Raw genomic sequence first — 27,674 nt, 5'->3', positions numbered from 1 at the left:
TGGTAAAGATGTGGGCACCTTGGAGGCGATCAAAGAGTTCAGAGATGAGGGGTAGGGGGTAGCGGTTCTTTACCGTGACTTTATTAAGACCGCGGTAGTCAATGCAAGGACGTAGAGAGCCATCTTTTTTGGACACAAAGAAAAATCCGGCTCCGGCAGGAGAGGAGGATTTACGGATAAAGCCCTTTTTTAAATTTTCCTGGATGTACTCCGACATAGCAAGAGTCTCTGGGGCGGACAGAGGATAGATTCTGCCCCGGGGTGGAGTAGTGCCCGGGAGGAGGTCAATAGGACAATCATAAGGCCTGTGAGGAGGTAGAGTCTCAGCTTGTTTTTTGCAAAAAACATCCGCAAAGTCCATATAGGCCTTAGGGAGACCGGTTACAGGGGGAACCACAGAGTCACGGCAAGGGGTACTGGGAACCGGTTTTAGGCAGTCCTTGAAACAAGAGGGCCCCCAACTCTTGATCTCCCCAGTGGACCAATCCAGGGTTGGAGAATGGAGTTGAAGCCAGGGTAGTCCAAGGAGGATTTCGGAAGTGCAATTGGGGAGGACCAAAAATTCAATCTTCTCGTGATGAGGTCCGATGCACATTAGAAGGGGCTCCGTGCGGAAACGTATGGTACAGTCCAATCTTTCATTGTTTACACAATTGATGTAGAGGGGTCTGGCGAGACTGGTCACTGGGATGTTGAACCTGTTGACGAGAGAGGCCAAAATAAAATTTCCTGCAGATCCGGAATCCAAGAAGGCCATAGTAGAGAAGGAGAAGGCAGAGGCAGATATCCGCACAGGCACAGTAAGACGTGGAGAAGCAGAGTAGACATCAAGAACTGTCTCACTTTTGTGCGGAGTCAGCGTGCGTCTTTCCAGGCGGGGAGGACGGATAGGACAATCCTTCAGGAAGTGTTCGGTACTGGCACAGTACAGGCAGAGATTCTCCATGCGGCGTCGTGTCCTCTCTTGAGGTGTCAGGCGAGACCGGTCGACCTGCATAGCCTCCACGGCGGGAGGCACAGGAACGGATTGCAGGGGACCAGAGGAGAGAGGAGCCGGGGAGAAAAAACGCCTTGTGCGAACAAAGTCCATATCCTGGCGGAGCTCCTGACGCCTTTCGGAAAAACGCATGTCAATGCGAGTGGCAAGATGGATGAGTTCATGTAGGTTAGCAGGGATTTCTCGTGCGGCCAGAACATCTTTAATGTTGCTGGATAGGCCTTTGTTAAAGGTCGCGCAGAGGGCCTCATTATTCCAGGATAATTCTGAAGCAAGAGTACGGAATTGTACGGCGTACTCGCCAACGGAAGAATTACCCTGGACCAGGTTCAACAGGGCAGTCTCAGCAGAAGAGGCTCGGGCAGGTTCCTCAAAGACACTTCGAATTTCCGAGAAGAAGGAGTGTATAGAGGCAGTGACGGGGTCATTGCGGTCCCAGAGCGGTGTGGCCCATGACAGAGCTTTTCCAGACAGAAGGCTGACTACGAAAGCCACCTTAGACCTTTCAGTAGGAAACTGGTCCGACATCATCTCCAAGTGCAGGGAACATTGGGAAAGAAAGCCACGGCAGAATTTAGAGTCCCCATCAAATTTATCCGGCAAGGATAGTCGTAGACCAGAAGCGGCCACTCGCTGCGGAGGAGGTGCAGGAGCTGGCGGAGGAGATGATTGCTGAAGCTGTGGTAGTAGCTGCTGTAGCATCACGGTCAGTTGAGACAGCTGTTGGCCTTGTTGCGCTATCTGTTGTGACTGCTGGGCGACCACCGTGGTGAGGTCGGCGACAACTGGCAGAGGAACTTCAGCGGGATCCATGGCCGGATCTACTGTCACGATGCCGGCTGGCAGGTAGTGGATCCTCTGTGCCAGAGAGGGATTGGCGTGGACCGTGCTAGTGGATCGGTTCTAAGTCACTACTGGTTTTCACCAGAGCCCGCCGCAAAGCGGGATGGTCTTGCTGCGGCGGTAGTGACCAGGTCGTATCCACTAGCAACGGCTCAACCTCTCTGACTGCTGAAGATAGGCGCGGTACAAGGGAGTAGACAGAAGCAAGGTCGGACGTAGCAGAAGGTCGGGGCAGGCAGCAAGGATCGTAGTCGGGGGCAACGGCAGGAGGTCTGGAACACAGGCTAGGAACACACAAGGAAACGCTTTCACTGGCACAATGGCAACAAGATCCGGCGAGGGAGTGAAGGTGAACACACTAATTGGAACCACTGCGCCAATCAGCGGCGCAGTGGCCCTTTAAATCGCAGAGACCCGGCGCGCGCGCGCCCTAGGGAGCGGGGCCGCGCGCGCCGGGACAGGACAGACGGAGAGCGAGTCAGGTACGGGAGCCGGGATGCGCATCGCGAGCGGGCGCTACCCGCATCGCGAATCGCATCCCGGCTGGAGACGGTATCGCAGCGCACCGGGTCAGTGGAGCTGCCCGGAGCGCTGCGGTAGCGAGAGAGAAGCGAGCGCTCCGGGGAGGAGCGGGGACCCGGAGCGCTCGGCGTAACAGTTATGCAATGGAAAGGAAGTAGCAAAGGAAGTAGCAGATGTCACTAAGATCTCAGCACTCAGTAATAAGAAATGAAACGGAGCACTCACCTTTTACAAGCTGCAGCCTGACTTGCGAGGGTACAGTCACAAGGACATGAGCGGCTTCAGGATGGCACAGACGGGTGGTAGATATTCTGAGGCAGGGGAGGTTAGAGGACTCTGGGCGACAGTGTTTCGCACCGAGCTGGTGCTTTCTCAAGCCCTTGGGCGTCCTCTAACCTACCCTGCCTAGGAACATCCACCACCCGTCTGTGCCATCCTGAAGCCGATCGTGTCATTGTGACTGTACCCTTGCAAGTCTGTGCCCTGGCTGTGGCTTTTGGGTTTCTCTTGCCAATGCTTCTTCTTTTTGGATTATAAGATCTCAGCACTGTTCAACCTTGTGTGTACCAGTGGTTATATAACCTAGAAAGAACTGGAATGACAGCAAAAGGTATACAGATGAGAACCTCTGCATGGACCGATCGTCGGATTAGAAGGATTGCACGTAGTGATACATTCTTTATTGGGAGTAAATTAGACATCACATACACTGTCTACACAAACCATAAGAAGGTGCGTGCACGACCTTATGCTACGAGCCAAATGTCCAGCTACAAATGCTCAATTAAAGGGCTACTTCGGTGGAAAAAAAAAATTCTAATCAACCGGTTCCAGAAAGTTATACAGATTGGCAAGTTACTTCTATTAAAAAATCTTAATCCTTCCAGTACTTATCAGCTGCTGTATTCTACAGAGGAAGTTGTGTAGTTCTTTCCAGTCTGACCACAGTGCTCTCTGCTGACACCTCTGTCCATGTCAGGAACTGTCCAGAGTAGGAGCAAATTCACATAGCAAACCTCTCCTGCTCTGTGTCAGCAGAGAGCACTATAGTTAGTACGGTCGAAAAAAGACATATGTCCATCAAGTTCAACCAGGGAATTAAGGGGTAGGGGTGTGGCACGATATTGGGGAAGGGATGGGATTTTATATTTCTTCATAAGCATTAATGTTATTTTGTTCCATGAATGTATCTAATCCTGTTTTAAAGCTGTTAATTGTTCCTGCTGTGACCAGTTCCTGAGGTAGACCGTTCCATAAATTCACAGTCCTCACGGTAAAGAAGGCGTGTCGCCCCTTGAGACTAAACTTTTTCTTCTCCAGACGGAGGGAGTGCCCCCTCGTCCTTTGGGGGGGGTTTAACCTGGAACAGTTTTTCTCCATATTTTTTGTATGGGCCATTAATATACTTATATACGTTTATCATATCCCCCCTTAAACGTCTCTTCTCAAGACTAAACAATTGTAACTCCTTTAATCGCTCCTCATAGCTAAGATGTCCCATGCCCCATATTAGTTTAGTCGCGCGTCTCTGTACCCTTTCCAACTCCACAGTGTCCCTTTTATGGACAGGTGCCCAAAACTGAACAGCATATTCCAGGTGAGGCCGTACCAATGCTTTATAAAGGGGGAGTATTATGTCTCTGTCCCTTTAGTCCATGCCTCTTTTTATACATGACAATATCCTGCCGGCTTTGGAAGCAGCAGCCTGACATTGCATGCTATTCTGTAGTCTGTGATCTACAAGTACACCCAGATCCTTCTCTACCAGTGACTCTGACAGTTTAATCCCCCCTAAGACATACGATGCACTATGATCGTATGATGCACTATGAACTATGACAGACAGCACTATGGTCAGACAGAGAAGAACAACTCAACTTTCTCTGTAGTATACAGCAGCTGATATTTACTGGAAGGATTAAGATGTTTTAATAGAAGTAATTTACAAATATGTTTAACTTTCTGGAACCAGTTGATTTGAAAACATTTTTTTTCCACGGGAGTACCCTTTTAACCTCATGCCTGAATTCCACTTTTGTCTTGGACACAATTAAAGCTAGAGATTGGAGACCACGTGGGCAACCTATGAAGAGGCCATCACAAAGGAATACCCCACTGATCCTACTACTTGGATTATGGTGTGGGTGGTATAATGTGCAGTGTCTGGACCCCTTTAGTCTTCATTCCAAAAACACTAATAGCTCAGCGTTACAGTGATTTAGTTGTGAATCCAGTGGTATGTCCATCTCTTTGAAGAGAGAGAGAGAGAGAGAGAGAGAGAGAGAGAGAGAGAGAGAGAGAGAGAGAGAGAGAGAGAACAAGAGAAACCTATAGGCTGTGTAACAATCTAGAAAAAAAGGATAATAAGTACATAATAAGGTCAAAGCAAGTTAAAATACTGCTTTTAAAAGGTATCCATTTCATTTAAACTTCATGATATGTTTCCATCCACAGAGCTCAAAGAGAGCATGTGCATTGAATTTGCCTGTGGTGTAAAGATCAAGTTGGGTTTCGCTGCAGAATTCTCCAATGTAATGATCATCTATTCCCAAATTATAAGCAGCCCCCCGGACATCTGTCACTGTACTGCCAACGTCACAGACTTCCCATTGGTGAGTACCTGCACTTATCTTTGTGTTCCTTCTGTATGTCCAGTGTGATGAATGACATCTACCATTACGTAGATAGATAGTACTTCTTGAGCAAATTGTGCACAAATTTGTAAAGGGAACCGATATTGAAAGAGCTTTATTGACCATTCAGCCATTACAAGTCATACAATTAATTACAATCACACAAAGCATGACCGTACAATACACAGCACAGGTTCCCTAAGCAATACACCGCACATCATGCTACTCTAACACTCCGCTCAATCCTGTTATAGAAAAGCACCAAGAAACAAAATAACCAAACAATACAATCTGTGTTGGGGGGAAGGGCATGGGTCTATGGGGCGGTGCATGGGGCTATGGGGTGGGATTAGGGTTTGTCGGGCAATGGGAGACCTTAAACTTCCATGTGACATTTATAGTAGCAGAGGAGAGAGCCCTGGAACGAAAAGCATTGGAGTGGAGGGGCAAATGACAGGGGGAGACTGGTGGCCTGTAAGGGGTTAAGGTCACCAAGGGGTCAGTGGTCCGGGCAAGAGGGGGAGGGGTTAAGGGGGGGTATAAAGAGGGGTGGCCAAGGTCAGTTGGCAGGTGGCCACAGGAGAAGTCCCGCTCACCCTCCCTAGGTGTCTGGTGTTATTATCACAGCAGAGGTAGCAGGATAGGGACTTCGAGGCTCGTATGGTTATTGTGGCAGCTGGAAAGGTGATTTGAGTTGGGCTGGGACAGTACCCAGCCTGTTGGATAATTCCCTGCAGGCATGGGGGCCCCAGGGAGCGTTGTGGGTCTCCAAACATTGGTGCCACCAGGTCCGGTGATGCACGGCTGGGGTAAACAGGAGGCTCCCTTTTAATTGGTGGTGCCTTCAAGTCCTTATCCTGGCAGGTATAAGTTAAATTGTTTGCGTTTGGTTTGTTGTATGGTGTTCATATGGGAGGGGGTTAATTTTGGTTAAAACAATGTTTTAAATTGTTATGTAAATAAAAATTGGTCTGCTGTGGCCCTTGTACCCAACAACATGTTTTGTCTTTTCTTGTAACATGGGAAAGTATTGTTAGGGTTAAAGGGTTACTCCGCTCCCCGGCGTCCAGAACTCAATGTTCCGAACGCTGGGTGCGGGCTTCCATTTCACGTCCACCCCCTCGTGACGTCACGCCCCACCCTGTAACGTCACATCCCGCTCCCTCAATGCAAGTCTATGTGAGGCGGTGTGACGGCCGTCGCGCCCCCTTCCCATAGACTTTCATTGAGGGGGCGTTGAGTGATGTCACGGGGCGGGGCGTGATTCCACAAGGGGGCCGGTGTGAACACGGAAGCCCGCACCCAACATTCGGAACATTAAGTTCTGGACACTGGGGAGTGGAGTTACCCTTTAGGGGCCAGCAATTAGGATATCCCCTAGTCATGCCTTTGCCTTCCTTTATGCACTAGGCCCCGGATACACCTGCATTCTATATGCCTCTTTTAGCTACACCCCTGCTGAGGTGCATATGCTAATTGTATCAGTATAAATTACATTGCTAGAAGTTTGACCCCCACCCCATAAACACGTTGTTAGAATTTAGGGGGAGATTTATCAAAGCCAGTGTAAAAGAAAAGTTGACCAGTTGCCCATAGCAACCAATCACCTCGCTTCTTTCATTTTAAAAAGGGCCTCTGATTGGCTGCTATGGCCAACTGGGCAATTTTTCCTCTACACAGGTTTTGATAAATCTCCCCCTCAGAGTCTTTAAAAAAAAAAACATATTTTTTTATTTAAATTTCCTTTTAAACAGGATTTATACGTTGACCCTAAAGAAACAAATAAAGACACCCCAGAAGAAACGGGAAGCTTTTTGGTTTCTAAGGACCTTCCAAAGCATTGCTTATACACCCGTCTAAGCTCCCTGCAAAAGCTAAAGGTAGGTATGCAAATGATACTGCCATCCACCTAATCTATGCAAAACTGCAGGGCTCTGGGCAGCTTCTGTAAACCAAGTAAATAGAAACAAGAAAAAAGAAAGGCTTGTAAATACTTTAAAGGGGTACTCCGGTGGAAACCTTTTTTTTTTTTTTTTAAGTCAACTGGTGCCAGAAAGTTTACCAGATTTGTAAATTACTTTTATTAAAAAATCTTAATCCTTCCAGTACTTATTAGCTACTGAATACTACAGAGGAAATTATTTTCTTTTTTGGAACACAGAGCTCTCTGCTGACATCATGACCACAGTGCTCTCTGCTGACATCTCTGTCCATTTTAAGAACTGTCAAGAGTAGGAGAAAATCCCCATAGCAAACATATGCTGCTCTGGACAGTTCCTAAAATGGACAGAGATGTCAGCAGAGAGCACTGTGCTCGTGGTGTCAGCAGAGAGCTCTGTGTTCCAAAAAGAAAATAATTTCCTCTGTAGTATTCAGCAGCTAATAAGTACTGGAAGGATTAAGATTTTTTAATAGAACTAATTTACAAATCTGTTTAACTTTCTGGCACCAGTTGATTTAACCCCTTAAGGACTCAGCGTTTTTCCGTTTTTGCATTTTCATTTTTTCCTCATCACCTTCTAAAAATCATAACGCTTTCAATTTTGCACATAAAATTCCATATTATGGCTTATTTTTTGCGCCACCAATTCTACTTTGCAGTGACATTAGTCATTTTACCAAAAAATCCACAGTGAAACGGAAAAAAATTAATTGTGCGACACAATTGAAGAAAAAATGTCATTTTGCAAATTTTGGGGGCTTCCGTTTCTACACAGTAAATTTTTCGGTAAAAATGACACATTCTCATTATTCTGTAGGTCCATACAATTAAAATGATACCCTACTTATATAGGTTGGATATTGTCGTACTTCTGTAAAAAAATCATAACTACATGAAGGAAAATGTATACGTTAAGAATTCTCATCTTCTGACCCCTATAACTTTTTTATTTTTCTGCGTACAGGCCGGTATGTTAATTTTTTGCGCCGTGTTCTGAAGTTTTTATCAGTACCATTTTTGTATTGATCGGACTTTTTGATCGCTTTTTATTCATTTTTTTCTTGATATAAAAAGTGACCAAAAATACGCTATTTTGGACTTTGGAATTTTTTGGCGCGTACGCCATTGACCATGTGGTTTAATTAATGATATATTTTTATAGTTCGGACATTTCGGACATTTTTATAGTTCGGACATGTTTATTTTTATTTACACAGTTTTTTTTTTTTTTTATGGGAAAAGGTGGGTGATTCACACTTTTATTAGGGAAGGGGTTAAATGACCTTTATTAACTTTTTTTTTTTTCACTTTTGTTTGCAATGTTATAGCTCCCATAGGGACCTATAACACTGCACACACTGATCTCTTACACTGATTCCTGCAAAGCCATAGCTTTGCATGCATCAGCGTAATAGGGCTTGGTGTAGCTCAGGCTTGGAGCAATCATACGCCGATCGGACCCAACAGAGCAAGGTAAGGGGGCCTCCGCTCGTGTCCTAGCTGATCGGGACATCGTGATTTTATCGCGATAGTCCCGATCAGCCCGACTGAGCTGCCGGGAAGCTTTTACTTTCGGTTTAGACGCGGCGATCAACTTTGATTGCCGCGTCTGAAGGGATAATAGCGCACTGCACAACAATCTGTGCTGCACACTATTAGCCCAGGGTCCCGGCTATCATAAGCCGCCATGATCCGGTATGACTGTTTTCCACCGGTGTACCCCTAGTAACTAGCCCACTGAGGGAAACCAGCTGCGAGTTATGCTACCATTCATTTGAATGGGTCCGTGGACAGTCCGTAAGTCTGACACTATTGCGGACTGTCTGTGGACCCATTTAAATCAATTGTAGCATGACTCGCAGCAGGATTCCTGCAGTGGGAAACCCACTGCTAGTTACTAGCGTGTGAACGCACCCTAATTGGGTTCCTAACTTTGTACAGCGTCTGCTTGTAAGAAGAGTCCCTTGACAATAAGTTGATGACAAAGCATCCCCTTGCTGTAATCCAGTGTTTACCAACCAGGGTTCCTCCAGCTGTTGCAAAACTACAACTCCCAGCATGCTCAGAAAGCCAAAGGCTGTCCGAGCATGCTGGGAGTTGTAGTTTTGCAACAGCTGGAGGCACCCTGGTTAGGAAACACTGCTGTAATCTGTAGATGATCTGGTAGTAAGTATTTAAAGGGGTATTCCAGGAAAAAACTATTTTTTTTATATCAACTGGCTCCAGAAAGTTAAAGGGGTATTCCAGGCAAAACCTTTTTTTATATATATCAACTGGCTCCGGAAAGCTAAACAGATTTGTAAATTACTTCTATTAAAAAATCTTAATCCTTCCATTAGTTATTAGCTTCTGAAGTTTTCTGTCTAACTGCTCAATGATGATGTCACGTCCCAGGAGCTGTGCATGATGGGAGAATATCCCCATAGGAACTGCACAGCTCCCGGGACGTGAGTCATCAGAGAGCAGTTAGACAGAAAACAATAACTCAGCTTCAGAAGCTAATAACTATTGGAAGGATTAAGATTTTTTAATAGAAGTAATTTACAAATCTGTTTAACTTTCCGGAGCCAGTTGATATATATATATATATATATATATATATATATATATATATAAATGAAGTTTTGGCCTGGAATACCCCTTTAAACAGATTTGAAAATTACTTCTAATCAAAATCTTAATCCTTTCAATAATTATCAGCTGCTGAAGTTGAGCTGTTGTTCTCTGTCTGGCAACAGTGCTCTCTGCTGACATCTCTGCTTGTCTCGGGAACTGCACAGAGGAGAAGAGGTTTGCTATGGGGATTTGCTTCTGGGCGGTTCCCTAGACATGTGTCATCAGAGAGCACTTAGACAGAAAAGAACAACTCAACTTCAGCAGCTCATAAGTACTGAAAGGATTAAGATTTTTTTATAGAAGTAATTTAATTTTTTTTTTTATTGTAGCTGCTAAAGTTCAACCCTAGATGGCTCTCTGATATGCCATCAAATTAATTTGGAAACTAAATATAGACTAAGGGGGTGTGAGCGCTTCTAGGTGAGTATGAATGAATGGATTTATATTACCATTAGTATCTATATTGATATAGAGACAATACAGCTGTTTTTACCTTGTAGTTGTATATTCTGATGAGGATGTAAAAGCCTGTATTAGACGGCTGATTGAGTTCTGATTGTTCTATATAGTTGTATCCACTCGTGTAGGTAATGGCTGAATGTGGATAATGGGCGATATTTTATACCTTGTATCCTCTGTATGGGTACCGGCTTTGTTACGATGTTCCAGACCTGCTTTTTAAAATCCATAAAAACGATAAACAACCCCCGGGAAGACCAATAATATCGGGTATAAATTGCCTAACAGCTAACTTATCAAAATACGTGGATAATTTTCTGCAAAAAAGTGTTATAAACCTACCAGCATATTTAAAGGACACAAACCACATATTACAACTATTGGAAGATATACAATGGGAGCAGGATTATATCCTAGGAACCTTAGACGTGACATCCCTCTACACTATAATAAACCACGAAAAAGGAAGGACTGCTGCTGAATATTTTTTAGGTGAATACACGGATCTGTCTCCAGAACATATCAAGTTCATAGGAGAAAGCATTATGTTTTTACCTACAACAATGGGGTACGGCGATGGGTACGAAATTCGCACCAAGTTATTCGAATCTGTATATGGGACATTGGGAAAAAGAAGTTCTTTTTAAGGAAGAAACCCTCGCTCCAGGTCTTTTAATATGGAAACGTTTTATAGATGATATTGTTTTTATTTGGAAGGGCTCAGAAGAAACCCTTCAGTCTTTTATCAATGATCTGAATAAAAATGAATTTTATTAAAATTTTACTACGGTTTTTAGCAAAACTGAAATACATTTTTTAGATGTAACAATTTTTATAAAGGAAGGAAAACTCTGCACCAAATCTTACTCAAAACCGACTGATAGTAATAGTTTTATTAACATGGACAGCTGCCATTTGCACACCTGGTTAAGTAATATACCTAGGAGCCAGTTTGTTAGGATCAGAAGAAATTGAATGGAGCCACAGGACTATGAGGAGGAAGCAAGGAAACTACAAACAAAATTTGAAAGAATGGGGTACGACAAAAAATCCTTTGGAAAAACAGCTAAGGAAGTATCCCTGATTGAGAGAAAGGAATTGCTAAAGGAAAAGGAAAAAAGAGTGGAAACCATAGATGATACACAAAAGGAAATAAAAATCCCCCTCATCACTACATATAACATTCAGAGCTTCCTATTCAAGAAAATAATCAATAAACACTGGGACATCTTACGGAGCGATAAAACTATAGGAAATAAAATACCACCATCCCCATCATTCATTTTCAGGAAGTCATCAAATTTGGGAAATAAAGTGGCTCCTACAGTGATAAACCCAAAAGACGCATGCATGCCTTTTTTCCATAAACCCGGTTTTTACCCTTGCAAAGGATGCAAAGGATGTACCATTACAAAAGAAAGAAATGCAACCACAGAAATAAAAAATGGAAATGGAGAAATAATAAAAGTAAGATCACATATCACCTGCAAAAATAAAGGAATTGTATACTGTATAAAGTGCCCCTGCTCCAAGCTTTATGTCGGACACACAAAGAGAATGCTAAAAGAAAGGATAAGGGAGCATATCTACAATATAGACCGTACATTTAAAGGGGTAATCCAGAGGTGAAAAACGTATCCCCTATCCTAAGGATAGGGGATAAGTTTGAGATTGCGGGGGGTCCGACCGCTGGGACCCCCTGCGATCTCTCTGTATGGGGGCCAGGCTCTCCGGCCAGATAGCGAGTGTCGACCTCCGCACGAAGAGGCGGCCAACACGCCCCCTCAATACATCTCTATGGCAGAGCCGGAGATTGCCGAAGGCAGCGCTTCGGCTCTGCCATAGAGTTGTATTGAGGGGGCGTGTCGGCCGCCGCTTCGTGCGGAGGTCGACACGCCCCCTTCCCGCGGGCTATCAGGGCTCCGTACAGGAGATCGCAGGGGGCCCCAGCGGTCGGCCCCCCCGCGATCTGCAACATTTCTCCTATCCTTAGGATAGGGGATAAGTTGTTCACCACTGGACTACCCCTTTAAAGGTCATCCTTTATCCAAGCATTATCTGGAACACCATGAAAACACATTCAAGGGATCAAGTTTCTGTGGACCAGAACAGATACATAAACACTGGCGAGGAGGAGATTACATCGCACAATTATCGTGGTCAGAAAGCAAATGGATCTTTGATCTGGACAGTATGACCCCACAGGAGCTCAATACTGAATTTGAACTATTTGCATTTCTTCAATAAATATTTACATGTTTCCTATACAACATTCAGGCAAACCAGATTATTCCATCATTATGACTAAAAATCCGACAATTGAATCTATCATAAAAAAAACTGAACTTATACGGACGTTACACTAAAACAATAACGGACATTTCATTATTTACGTCCGTACAACTAATCACCAATTACCTTGTTGGAATTAGCAATCACCTTGATGCGGACCTGATGGGATATGGGGATAAATGGAGACCGGAAATCAATGGCCAATGTCTTTGAGAAAGGAAGTCGTCACTCCCGAAACGCGTCAGACCCTCTGACACTCGCAGATACCTGGAGAGACGTCACCTACATTGCCGAAAGGCCTCATCCCGTTTTTTTTCCCTATCCCACACCCGCGCACGCTGGTAGTAGACGCCGCCGGCCGGGGCATCTCCCAGCGCTAGTCCTTCTTTAGAAGCAGGTCTGGAACATCGTAACAAAGCCGGTACCCATACAGAGGATACAAGGTATAAAATATCGCCCATTATCAACATTAAGCCATTACCTACATGAGTGGATACAACTATATAGAACAATCAGGACTCAATCAGTTGTCTAATACAGGCTTTTACATCCTCATTGCTCTAGGTTTGTACTATTCCAGAGAAAGGCAGCATATTGATGCTGTAAGTCCGGTAAATCCGCACCACTATTGTGTTTTCATAGGAAGAGAATAGAGTGTGAAATTTTAATTCATACATACACAGCAACTAAGTAAAGAAACCACGGCTGGTCCGCTATAACATAACACTACCAGCAAAATAGAACCAGATCATGTAAAATGACTTTTATTAACACTTATGCAAAAAATACATACAATAAAAATAAGAAGAGAATAAAATAAGGCACTACAACAGCAGTCACAGAAGATGGGAGCAGGCAAGTTGTGTAGCCCTACATGGAGTACAGGGAATAACTGGTGTACCATAGAAAGTACAAATGTAAACATGGAAGAGGTCACTGGATATTATTGAAAAATGTCTATAAACATATGTGTAACAAATAATGTAACAGTGACACATCAAAGAATGTCCTAAATGGGAAAAGGTACAATAAACAGAGAGTAGCCAAGGGAGAAATGAGTGAGACACCATAAAGTCCTCCTGCCATGCCGCCACACACCTACCTCGTCCTACCCCAACGTACGTTTCACCTGTGCTTCGTCAGACGCTCCCTGACGAAGCACAGGCGAAACGTACGTTGGGGTAGGAGGAGGTAGGTGTGTGGCTGAAAGGCAGGAGGACTTTATGGTGTCTCATTCATTTCTCACTTGGTGACTCTCAGTTTATTGTACTCTTTCCCATTTAGGACATTCTTTGATGTGTCACTGTTACATTATTTGTTACACATATGTTTATAGACATTTTTCAATAATATCCAGTGACCTCTTCCATGTTAACATTTGTACTTTCTATGGTACACCAGTTATTCCCTGTACTCCATGTAGGGCTACACCACTTGCCTGCTCCCATCTTCTGTGACTGCTATTGTAGTGCCTTATTTTATCCTCTTTTTATTATTTTTTATTGTATGTATTTTTTGCATATGTGTTAATAAAAGTCATTTTACATGATGTGGCTCTAATGTGAAATTTTAGCTGGTTTAGTATGCAACCTTATTATGTTATTATTTATTGTTTTTTTTATTTTTACTCTTCAGGAAAACTTGACCTTTACAGTATGCTTGACCTACACGTATAAAGGCGTTGAAGAAATGGTGGATGAAAGTCAAAAAATTAACCTGGGAAAGCCTCTGATTGCAAAATTAAACATTCATTCTGGACTCCGAAGTCCCTGCACACAGACAGGTCTTATACCTCAAAGCCCCTGCACACAACCCATTCATATACCTCATAATCCTAGTGCACAGCCCAGTCATACTCTGCATAGTCCTAACGCACAGCCCAGTCATACTCTTCATAGTCCTAACGCACAGCCCAGTCATACTCTTCATAGTCCTAACACACAGCCCAGTCATACTCTTCATAGTCCTAGTGCACAGCCCAGTCATACTCTTCATAGTCCTAGTGCAGAGCCCAGTCATACTCTTCATAGTCCTATTGCACAGCCCAGTCATACTCTTCATAGTCCTAGTGCACAGCCCAGTCATACTCTTCATAATCCTAGCGCACAGCCCAGTCATACTCTTCATAGTCCTAGCGAACAGCCGAGTCATACTCTTCATAGTCCAAGTGCACAGCCTAGTCTTATGCATCACAGTCCCAGCCTACACTCCAGTCATCAGCTTCACAGTCCGTGCCTACAGTCCAGTCACCACCAGCTTCACAGTCCCTACCGCAGTCCAGAGACTGCGGCAGCCTCATCATCAGTCCCTAGACCCTCAAGTCTATTTACAAACCCCCAATACCCGCAGTCATCATTTCAAGACTATCAACAAAACATAAGAAGCAGCATGCAACCTGACAATTGGCATCAATACTATTCGGGATATCCATCTAGCAGTGGAAGGAGGCACTTCCCAGAACACAGATCACTATATAGCAATGTGTCAAGACATAGCAATGTACCAGAGGAGAGCACAGAGGACTTTGGATATTATTAATAATAAATATAACAGCTTTATAAATTTATAGATTTTTGTAGGTAACTTAAATTCACCGTATTGGTATAGTGTTGTTACTATCAGTATTCATGATTTTAGTTTATTTTTTAACATTGGGTCAGCTTTTACCTTGTTAAAGGTTATGACCACATTTGCAACCATTTTTTATACACTTCAATGTATCTAGAATAACAATGGAACAACTTTGTAAATAGTATTGATTAGAAATAATGATGACATCACACAGTTCCTCCATATGGACATGATGACATCACACAGTTCCTCCATATGGACATGATGACATCACACAGTTCTTCCATACGGACATGATGACATCACACAGTTCCTCCATATGGACATGATGACATCACACAGTTCCTCCATATGGACATGATGACATCACACAGTTCCTCCATATGGACATGATGACATCACACAGTTCCTCCATATGGACATGATGACATCACACAGTTCCTCCATATGGACATGATGACACCACACAGTTCCTCCATATGGACATGATGGCATCACACAGTTCCTCTATATGGACATGATGACACCACACAGTTCCTCCATATGGACATGATGACATCACACAGTTCCTCCATATGGACATGATGGCATCACACAGTTCCTCCATGTGGACATGATGACATCACACAGTTCCTCTATATGGACATGATGACACCACACAGTTCCTCCATATGGACATGATGACATCACACAGTTCCTCCATATGGACATGATGTCATCACACAGTTCCTCCATATGGACATGATGACATCACACAGTTCCTCCATATGGACATGATGACATCACACAGTTCCTCCATATGGACATGACGACATCACACAGTTCCTCCATATGGACATGATGACACCACACAGTTCCTCCATATGGACATGATGACATCACACAGTTCCTCTATATGGACATGATGACATCACACAGTTCCCCCATATGGACATGATGACATCACACAGTTCCTCCATATGGACAAGATGACATCACACAGTTCCCCCATATGGACATGATGACATCACACAGTTCCTCCGTATGGACATGATGACATCACACAGTTCCTCCGTATGGACATGATGACATCACACAGTTCCTCCATATGGACATGATGACATCACACAGTTCCACCATATGGACATGATGACATCACACAGTTCCTCCATATGGACATGATGACATCACACAGTTCCTTGGCTAGTGAGTGTATATTACCATTACTGTCTACACCTACTATGCACACCAATGCTTTTCCATGGTTACAGGTTACAAACAAGTCCTTTGTGGTCTGATTTTGTAACCATGTTTAATTCTCTTTCATGTGACCCCTCATTTTGCTGACAAAGCACATACATCTGCATAGGAGCTGTATACAGCAAACAACTGAATATTTTACATCAGTACTATTTGCTAAATTGCTTGATATAAAGGCATTGGAGAAATATTAAGACTGGATGCAAGGTCCATGGCTGGATTGTTATTATGACCCTCATCATCTGTGATATTTGTGTATCCCATCGTGACATTATGTAGCAAGAATTCAATTAGTATTAACTAAAAGGGAGAGAAAGTTAAAGGAGAACTCCAGACCATAAAAATTGTCCCCCATACTGCTGGCAGTAAAAAAAATAAAGATGTACATACCTTCCTCCGCTCCCCCGGGGCCTCCGGTAACCGGCTCCGGTCTCCGCCGCAATCCACTTCCTGGTTGCCGGTGGTCGGATGAATCAGCCAATCACCAGCCGCAGCGCAGTCTGACTTAGCCGGCGATAGGCTGAGCGGCAGCGAGACGTTTTCGGCCCCGGCCGCAGGTGCCGGTGTAGTGAAGAATTTTGTTTCCTGAAGCGTTTTCACACTGCCGCTCAGCCTATCGCCGGCTGAGTTGGACTGCGCTGCGGCTGGTGATTGGCTGATTCATCCGACCACCGGCAACCAGGAAGTGGATTGCAGCGGAGACCGGAGATGGTTACCGGAGGCCCCGGGGGAGCGGAGGAAGGTATGTACATCTTTATTTTTTTTACTGCCGGCACTATGGGGTAGAATTTTTATGGTCTGGAGTTCTCCTTTAAATGGGCACCGTCAGATATAAAAACTTTTGATATTTTGTAAAGCATGCAAAACAAATAGGTTTTGCAATTGCTTTCATTAGAAAATGTTCAGTATTTCATACTGAAAAAGCCAGTCAAACACGTGACTCCACCCCCCCCCCCCCTCCCTTGACTGCTTGGACACATACTAGTCCTGCTGTGTCCATGCATCATCACCTATGTCATGGACACACTTCCTTGATTGACAGCTGTGAGCGCAGGGCTCAGAGCTGGAGGAAAAATCCTCCCACTGTCAGCTTGTGTCTCGCTACTGTCAGTGAGGACAAGCTGGGAGTTGTAGTTTTGCTAATGCTAGGGGAGATGTGAGCAGACAGATTACTGAGGGAGGGGCGGAGACCTGCACAGTGAGGCCACGCCCCCTCCCTTTGAGAGAAATTCAGACTAGTGAGCTAAATTAAAGTGTAATAAAAAAAATAAATAAAGGTGCTAAACACATAAAAATTAGATACACATGGTCAGGATTAGGTACTCAGTGATATATTTAAAAAAAATTTTTTGGACCTGACGGGTACGCTTTTATTTTGTGCCAAAATTCCGGCAGGCAAAAAAAAATGTTAATATTTTTTCATATTATATCAGTCAATTTCTGATTTCCGTTCGGTGCAAAAAATATTTTCAGACAGTATATGCTACTCCCTGCACTTATTCATGTCAGAGAGGGGAGAACTTTTCACAGCTTCAGAAAAAGAGGACTTATTGACATGTCCCTGAATGTCTGGCTATAGTTCCACTATTCAGTGGTGCTTAGGATCCTTCTGGGACTTCCCGCTGTGCTAGAGGAAGAAAGAGCTTCTTCAGTAGATGTCTAGATTTACTTCACATTTCATAACAATAAAAAATGCTGGTAAAACAAAAAATCAAACCTAATGTTATTACCGTGTTTCCCCGAAAATACACCCTAGCCCGAAAATAAGTCCCAGCTGGATTATCGGGGTGGGCTGCAATATAAGCCCTACCCCGAAAATAAGACCTAGACCAGTGGTCTCCAACCTGTGGACCTCCAGATGTTGCAAATATTTGCAACATCTGGAGGTCCGCAGGTTGAAGACCACTGACCTAGACAATGCCCGGGCTGCAAATATTAAAAAACAAACTTTAACTTACCTTCGTCCTCCGTTCCCCCGTTGCTAAGGAACTGGCCTCACTGTCCTCTGATGTTCTCGCTGCGGTCCTGGGGATGGGAACGTCACAGAGCCTTCAGCCTATCACCGGCCGCAGCGATGTCCCACCTTTGCCGATGATAGGCTGAGCCCACTGTGATGTAAGAAGCAGGCCGGCTTCTTACACGGCTCAGCCTATCTTCGGCAGAGGCGGGACATCGCTGCGGCCGGTGATAGGCTGAAGGCTCTGTGACGTCACAACACCAGGAAGCAGCAAGAACAGCAGAGGGACCATAAGGCCGGTTCCTTAGCAACGGGGGAACGGAGGACGAAGGTAAGTTAAAGTTTGTTTTTTAATATTTGCAGCCCGGGCACAGAAATACAAAGTACAGCGCAGCGGCTGATAATTATTTGGCAGGAGGGAGAGAAGCTGCGCTCGCGGGTGACATACGATTAGTCCCCCGATGTGGGGTGCAGCGCTGGGCTGATAAACCGGAGGGGGGGCATTGGGGGGCTGAGCTGCGCCCATCACATGATGATAATAGGGGGGTGTAAATACCATTAAATACCATGGAACCGCCATGTTTTTCAATGTTCATACCGTACCGTAAATAAATAAGCCCTACCCTGAAAATAAGCCCTAGTGTGTTTTTTGTGACTAAAATTAATATAAGACCCGTTCTTATTTTCAGAGAAACACGGTACATACTGTACATACAGGGTGTGAGATGAGGTGTATGGGGCAGGTGTTGTAGCCCAGGGGCAGGTGGTGTTAACCCCTTAGTGTTTGTGACGCCAGAGCATGATTTTAACCGAGAACCACCCGAACGGTAGCACCGCTAGTCCTAGTTAGGCAGGGCAGATAAGAGTCCAAGGCCAGGTCAGGGTTAACGGTAGCTTTACTGAGGTAGACAGATGTACAGTCTTTACAGCTAGGCCAGGATCCCAGAGAGGTGACCAGTAACACAGGGGACCTCGCAGCTTGCTGGGACTTGCAGTGATTTGGATAGACTTTAGCACAGCCACGCTGACTATAATAGATTTGACTTGACTGAAGATAGTGACAGCAGACAGAGATGATTGACTTACTGACTTGTGGCGGTAATTTAGGCTTGAGGCCTCCAGATGCGCTGGACACCGGCTCTGAGACGTCTGGACTGGACTTGACCTCAGGATCGAAGAGCAGTGAATGATCCAAGAGAGAGACAGCAGCTCCTTCCTTCCTTATAAAGGGGGGCTGTGTAAGGAGCCCATAGGCTGGATGTGGGTCATCTGGTCACCTAGTGCTCTCTGGATAACAAAACATGAGGCTTTAACATATGACAACCATTATCATGTGACTAATAACCATGTGACCATATCAAAGGTCCTTTACACATAATATACAGTTATACAGATTATAGGGGTACAGTGCAGATGGGCCCTAGGGACATGCAGGGACTTAAGCTGATAGGACTGTGAGATACATATCCCGTACCGCGACATCACACATACATATAAATATAGAATGGCCAAAAATACAAAGAGAATATATTTTGAAGAGAATTAAAGGGGTACTGCAGTGTAAAAAATGTAGCCCCTATCCAAAGAATAGAGGATAAGTGACAAATCATTGGGGTCTGACTGCTGGAAACCCCCCTGCGATCGGCACGCAACATCCATTAATCTCTATGGGAGAGCCAGAGATACACAAGCACAGCAGTCAGGTATCTCTAGCTCTCCCATAGAGATAAATGGACCGGGCGTGCCGAGGAGAACCAGAGTGTCATGCTGGAGACCCCTGCGATAAGACACTTATCCCCTATCTTTTGGATAGGGGATACATTTTCCCACACTGGTACCCCTTTAATAGATATGTTTAATATAATATAGATATATATTTAATTTTTTTTTTTTTAACGCATCATGTATAGTTTAGGAATACTGTAAAATATAGGAATGTCACCCACAGGAACCATTATAGAAGCGATTCTCCATTTTGCCAGTGATGGTTAGTAATGTACACTAAACTAGCTGTTTACCGTAAGTAACAATGTGCCAAGTGTGGTTGTCCCCTCATTATAGTTTTACATTGGCATTATGTAATTGTGTTGTTAGAATTTCTTCATGTAAATTTATGACTTTAATATTATAAATAATTTGTGACAAAACTGCCACTTGTTGTATTTTTATTTTATGTGTACCTGCCTTGTAAGCGCATACACACCATTACAGTGACCCCTCGACCTACGATGGCCATCGCATAAACGGCTATCCGGCAGCGCTGACTGCTTCAGCTGCCACCGGATAGCCGTTTACGGTGCCCCGTGAGCTCCGGTGATGTCTCTTACCTGTCCTCGGGGCTCCGGCGCGTCCTCTTCAGGATCCCCTGTATCGCCGGTGCTCTCCATCGTCGTCATCACGTCGCTGCGCACACCGTCCCGTCATCCAATAGGAGCGGCGTGCGTAGCGACGTGATGGCGGCGATGGAGAGCGAGGATGCCGGGGAAGAAGAGGCCTTGCCGGAGCGTCGGGGACAGGTGAGTACAACTTCCTCTAACAGTGGTCTACAACCTGCGGACCTCCAGATGTTGCAAAACTACAACACCCAGCATGCCCGGACAGCTTTTGGCTGTCCGGGCATGCTGGGTGTTGTAGTTTTGCAACATCTTGAGGTCCGCAGGTTGTAGACCACTGTCCTATACTTTACATTGCACAGATCCCTCAACATACGATGGTTTCAACAAACGATGGTCCATTTGGAACGCATTACCATCGTATGTTGAGGGACCACTGTACTTTATAACATACTTTCATAGGGGTGAGAACTGCTTTTTTTTTAACTTATAGATACATGAAATAATTATGGCAAGAAACACTGGATGGGGGTCTCAGTATGAACTGTCAATACAGTGACCCCCGGACCTACGATGGCCCCGACATATGATGAAATCGACATACGATGGCCTCTCAGAGGCCATCGCATGTTGATGTCAGCATCGACATACGATGCTTTTTTATGTCGGGGCCATCGCATTAAGTGCTATCCGACAGCGCCAAATGCTTAAGCTGCTGCCGGATAGCAGCTTAATGTTCCCCTTGTGGTGCGGTAAGTATTACTTACCCCTCCATGATGCTCCGGGGTGCCCTCCGGGTCCAGCGCTGGTCTTCCGGTGTCTTCTCGGCCCTTTCCGATGACGTCAATACGCTGCTGACCACGCCATCCAATAGGAATGGCGTACGCAGCGGCGTAATGACGTCGCTACGCAGGCCCAGTAAGGCCTTGCAGAAGACAGAAGAGGACCGGAGAAGACAGAAGAGGACCGGAGAAGACAGCGGAGGACCGGAGAAGACCAGGAGAGCCCAGCGGAGAACCGGGGTCACCATCGGGAGCGGCGGGGACACCATCTCGAGCGGCGGGGACAGGTGAGTACAGCTTCCTATACTTTACATTGAGGGACCACTGTATCTGTATGTAGTAAGCCTCCCCTAGTAGTAGCCGCAGTCAAACACTATAGTACCATGAATAGAAATAGTTTGGTGCCAAGCCCAATCTCATAGCAGTCGCACAGCGGGTGAAATAGGCATTGAATTTGTCACCATTTTTCTCACTAAATATATTTCCAAAGGGGCAATTGTTGTGCAGCAAACTATACACAAGCTTCACCATGCTTTTTTTTCAGTAATGGAGTCTTGTGTGGTGAGCGTGCATACAGGTCATGGCGGCGGAGTGCATCACTTACTGTTTTCTTTCAGACAGCAGTACCTGCTAACTCCAGGTCTTTTTGAAGCCATCAGTTGTGACTAAACCAGCTGGTATTAATTTGCACTGACAAGTAGTGTTGGGCGTGAATATTTGCATTTTAAATTTTTATGGCGAATACCGCAAATTCGTGAATATTGCGAATATATTCGCTATATATTCGAAATTAGGAATATTCACTTTTTTCCGCATATGCGCATATTCCTTCTTTTAACTTGTGGGCCAATTAGAATGATGCAAATACACTTGTCAGAGGTTATCAACAACATCCCTAGCAACCAATAGTAAAGTTGCCCACCCCCTCATTGTTTTTCTTCCTCGAATACGCGAATATGCGAATATAACGAATACGCGAAATTTGCAAATATAGGACGAATATTCGTCTATATATTCGCAAAATATCGCAAATTCGAATATGGCCAATGCCGTTCATCACTAGTGACAAGAGGCTGGATTGCTTTTTACTCTTGGCTTTCCATGTCTTTTTGCACCTCCCATTCTTCATTTGTTCAATACACCATATGGACTAGGGATGTAAGAAAAAATCGATTCTCGCGATAATCGCGATTTTTCATTTGCCGATACAGAATCGATTCAAAATATTTTTGAATCGATTCTTTTAGGGATGTGGAATTTTTAATAAAACGCACTTTTCTTACCTGCCAACGAGCCCGCGGAGCTCCGGTACAGGTGTTGGGTCCCCGGGCTGTATTCTTCTTACTTCCTGTTAGTCCGGCACGTCACATGGAGCTTCAGCCTATCACCAGCCGCAGCGATGTCCCGCCTCCGCTGGTGATAGGCTGAAGCTCCATGTGACGTGCCGGACTAACAGGAAGTAAGAAGAATACAGCCCGGGGACCGAACACCTGTACCGGAGCTCCGGGGGCTCGTTGGCAGGTAAGATAAAGTGCGTTTTATTTTATTTTGCAGCACCGGAGTACTAGATCGCCGCTGTCAAAGCTGACAGCGGCGTCTATTGGGATCTATGAATGCTCCCAGGTGGGCGATATATCGCGATGTATCGTCACCTAGACGGTATCGCGATATATCGCGATATATCGAATCGCCACACTGGTATCGCGATTCGAATCGAATCGCCAAATTCTTGGCGATTCACACCCCTAATATGGACATGATGACATCACACAGTTTCTCCATATGGACATGATGACATCACACAGTTCCTCCATACGGACATGATGACATCACACAGTTCCTTCATATGGACATGATGACATCATACAGTTCATCCATATGGACATGATGACATCACACAGTTCCTCTATAAGAACATGATGACATCACACAATTCCTCCATATGGACATGATGACATCACACAGTTCCTCCATATGGACAAGATGACATCACACAGTTCTTCCATATGGACATGATGACATCACACAGTTCCTCCATATAGACATGATGACATCACACAGTTCCTCTATATGGACATAATGACATCACACAATTCCTCCATATGGACATGATGACATCACACAGTTCCTCCATATGGACATGATGACATCACACAGTTCCTCCATATAGACATGATGACATCACACAGTTCCTCCATATGGACATGATGACATCACACAGTTCCTCCATATGGACAAGATGACATCACACAGTTCCTCCATATGGACATGATGACATCACACAGTTCCTCCATATAGACATGATGACATCACACAGTTCCTCCATACGGACATGATGACATCACACAGTTCCTCCATACGGACATGATGACATCACACAGTTCCTCCATATGGACATGATGACATCACACAGTTCCTCCATATGGACATGATGACATCACACAGTTCATCCATATGGACATGATGACATCTCACAGTTCCTCCATATGGACATGATGACATCATACAGTTCCTCCATATGGACATGATGACATCACACAGTTCCTCCATATGGACATGATGACATCACACAGTTGCTATACATTTGTCAGCTGCACATCCATGATGAGAATCTCCGGTTCCACCACATCCCAGCGGTGATCTATAGAATGAGATCTGGTGACTGTGGAGGCCATTGGAGTCCAGTGACCTCATGGTCCTGTATGAGATGATGTCATGTGACATGGGGCATTATCCTTCTGGAAGTATCATCAGAAGATGGGTCCACTGTGGTCATAAAGGGATGGACATGGTCAGTAACAATACTCTGTGGCGTTTACACCATGATCAATTGGTACAAAGGGACCCAAAGTGTGCCAAGAAAATGTCCCCCACACCATTACACCACCAGCCGGGACCACTGATACAAGGCAGAATGGATCCATACTTTCATATTGTTTACGCCAAATTCTGACCCTCCTATTGGATTGTCACAGCTGGAATTGAGACTCATCAGACCAGACAATGTTCTTCCAGTCTTCTATTATCTAGTTTTGGTGCCTGTGTGAATTGTAGCCTCAGTTTCCTGTTCTTAGCTGACAGGTCTGGCAACCAATGTGGTCTTCTGCTGCTGTAGCCCATCTGCTTCAAGGTTGGATGTGATGTACATTCAGAGATGGTATTCTGTATACCTTGGTTTTAAGTGGATAGTTCAGTTACTGTTGCTTTTCTGTCATCTCAAACCCGTCTTTCAATTCTTCTTTGACCTCTGACACCAACAAGCCATTTTTACCAACACAACTGCCGCTCACTGGATATTTTCTCCTTTTTCACCATTCTCTCTAAACCCTTGAGATGGTTGTGTGTGAAAATCCAATCCCAGTAGATCAGCAGTTTTGTAAATACTCAGACCAGCCCGTCTGGCACCAACAACCATGTCACGTTCAAAGACACTTAAATCCTTTTTCTTCTCCATCCCCAGCTTGGTTTGGAGTTCAGCAAGTTGTCTTGACCACATCTACCTGCCTAAATGATATTTAAGTAAACAAACAATTGAACAGGTGTACCTAATAAAGTGGTCAATGAGCGTATGTCGAGTTATCAAAGGCCAAATCCCCCCTCCAGGAGCCCCACTCACTCGTGTATAAAGCAGCAGGTGACTTTCTGGAGTACAGGGAATGATCCATCACCTTGATTTCTACAGAACCTCAGATCCTTAGAGTAGGTTTACACAAGTTTCCCTATAGATGTGTGCTCATAGTTGATGACGGGTGTTATGAACTGGTTTTCTCTGTGTCACCACTGGCATAGATAACAGATCACCGACGTGTTTTGCAGGTTTTTTTTGCATCCTCCCAGGTGGTAAAATTCTTAAATTCTTAAAAAATTCCATTCCTAAAAATAAGCTCTTACGAGAACCTAGACACAAACCCACTCATTTCTGGTAACTAGAAGCGCTGGTTATACAGCACTGCTCAGTCATGAGTGGCCTAGATTCATCATGAGAGTTCACATTGACCTACTAGGACTGTATTTACCATTAGGCACCAATGGGCCTGTTCCTAGGGTGGCAATGCTGGGGGGGGGAGCACTTCAGTGAGTAAGAGAAATGATAAATACTATTGATGTAGCTGCTGTCGCCATGATGAGGCCCCTTTGTTGAATCCACATGGGTCAGAACAGCTGTGAATTTATCTGAATGAAAAAATTCTCACCCCAATGGGGCGTATACAGTCCGAGTGCCTAGAGCAGCCCTGCAACCTACACGGGAGTTATACAATTCACACACAGGGCACTAAGGGTCTATTCACATGGCGGGATTCCGCCTCAAATGAAAGCCCAATACACTTCTATGGGATTTGACGCATACTGTGACACACATATACACAAACATATTGTAGGACAGAATTGGCAGTCAGGGATCACTATATTTCTGCAAGATTCCTCCCTTATGTTTATGAGACTCAAGGAAGTTGACATCTCATCCAAGAAAAGCTGGTTGAGATGAGAGAACCACAGGAATAGGTTAAAATCTCTAGAAGAATATAACTGCTTAGGGACTTTGGGTAAAGTCTGTTTACAAGCGTGCCTTTCTATGGAATGACAGGTAGGTTGGTAGTGGGGTCTTTCATTCACTAACTGGCCAGTCTAGGTTTCAGTTTGGCTCACATCAGCACAGATGCAGAAAGGTGTATCGCAGTATGCACTGAGAGACTGTAAGGACACGGGAGCTCTGCTGGTAATTCAGATCCTAAAGCTAGCAGCCTCAAAGGGACAAAGTCTTGTGTGAATAACACAATAAATGTCTAATGTTTCTGGTCGGTTGACTGGTAGCAAGTCATCTGTATAGTTAAAGGGGTATTCCAGGCCAAAACTTTTTTTTATATATCAACTGGCTCCGGAAAGTTAAACAGATTTGTAAATTACTTCTATTAAAAAATCTTAATCCCTCCAATAGTTATTAGCTTCTGAAGTTGAGTTGTTGTTTTCTTTCTAACTGCTCTCTGATGACTCACATCCCGGGAGCTGTGCAGTTCCTATGGGGATATTCTCCCATCATGCACAGCTCCTGGGACGTGACATCATCATTGAGCAGTTAGACAGAAAACTTCAGAAGCTGATAACTATTGGAAGGATTAAGATTTTTTTAATAGAAGTAATTTACAAATCTGTTTAACTTTCCGGAGCCAGTTGAAATATATAAAAAAAAGTTTTTGCCTGGAATACCCCTTTAAAGTATACTGTGTCAGTGAGTGCTACCTACACGGCACAAGTTGTAAGTAATTTAATTTAGAGACTGTAACCCCGGTTATTCAGTGCCCAATTATAGATGAATATCCCGTGCATCTATTAAGGATATCTATAATAATACGGCCATAGGGAGATCCAATTGTGGATCACTGTATATCCCACATCTCCCTATTGCTGGTCGCCTATTAATATGATGAGCACTCCTACACACCATTTTGGGTTTCACGTTTTCCTATCTGGTGATATTTTAAAACAAGAATTAATAAATAATAATAATATTTAGCGACACCCCTATGTTCTTTCATATAATCTTTCTAATTAGTCTGTGGGGTTCTCATCCTAGGTGGGTATAGACCAAGCACTAAACGATTACACATATATTGTCAGTGAGCGCTTTGACAAGCAGGATTTATTTTGTATATAGGCTCCATTTTGTTATGGGCTGAAAAATAACGACAGAAAAATCCCTGTTTGAAATATACATCTGTGTCACTGTCTCTGACTGCTGTTTTGCTGTTAAAGGGGTATTCCAGGAAAAAAAACTTTTTTTATATATATATATCAACTGGCTCCAGAAAGTTAAACAGATTTGTAAATTACTTCTATAAAAAAATCTTAATCCTTTCAGTACGTATGAGCTTCTGAAGGTTGTTCTTTTCTGTCTAAGTGCTCTCTGATGACACGTGTCTCGGGAACCGCCCAGTTTAGAAGCAAATTCCCATAGCAAACCTCTTCTAAACTGGGCGGTTCCCGAGACACGCGTCATCAGAGAGCACTTAGACAGAAAAGAACAACCTAAACTTCAGAAGCTCATAAGTACTGAAAGGATTAAGATTTTTTTTATAGAAGTAATTTACAAATCTGTTTAACTTTCTGGAGCCATTTTACATATAAAAAAAGTTTTTTCCTGGATAACCCCTTTAATTGCCTGGTTCTACCGTGCTAATTTCCAACATTATATACATACTGTGACACAACACTCACACATGCACATATGCTTACAAACATACATACACAGTGACACTCACACACATACAAATGTTGACTAACATACAGTGGATCCTTTTAAAATGGCAGGCCAAGAAAAAATATGTGTCGTGTCCACTCTTCCTTGCAAACGCTCTCCAAATTTGTCAGATTGTGTGCCCATCTCCTGGGCACAGTTATTTTTATATCCCCCCAGGGCTGGTGGAAGGATTTTTGGCACCGTAGGCAAAAGCTAATTTTGCCACCCCCTTGAATCCGCCCATTGGTTCCGC

The 27,674-nt window shown here is 44.2% G+C and overlaps 1 protein-coding gene across 4 annotated transcripts in view; it reads left to right on the top strand.

The window, feature by feature from the left end:
* Nucleotides 1–15,263, top strand: part of MALT1 (MALT1 paracaspase) — a 134,202-nt gene extending 118,939 nt beyond the window's left edge. For all 4 annotated transcript variants that reach the window (XM_056544430.1, XM_056544420.1, XM_056544438.1 and 1 more), the window contains 3 exons: nucleotides 4,817–4,974; nucleotides 6,750–6,875; nucleotides 13,940–15,263. In XM_056544430.1, coding sequence (XP_056400405.1) covers nucleotides 4,817–4,974; nucleotides 6,750–6,875; nucleotides 13,940–14,842 — 1,187 coding nt within the window. In that variant the 3' untranslated portion in view covers nucleotides 14,843–15,263. The remainder of the gene's footprint in view (nucleotides 1–4,816; nucleotides 4,975–6,749; nucleotides 6,876–13,939) is intronic.
* The last annotated feature ends 12,411 nt before the right edge of the window (nucleotides 15,264–27,674 follow it).

Source organism: Hyla sarda, chromosome 1, assembly GCF_029499605.1.
Source record: "Hyla sarda isolate aHylSar1 chromosome 1, aHylSar1.hap1, whole genome shotgun sequence".
NCBI classification, from domain to species: domain Eukaryota; kingdom Metazoa; phylum Chordata; class Amphibia; order Anura; family Hylidae; genus Hyla; species Hyla sarda.
The sequence above is the reverse complement of the archived record's forward strand: the minus strand, read 5'-3'. Positions and strand labels throughout refer to the sequence as shown.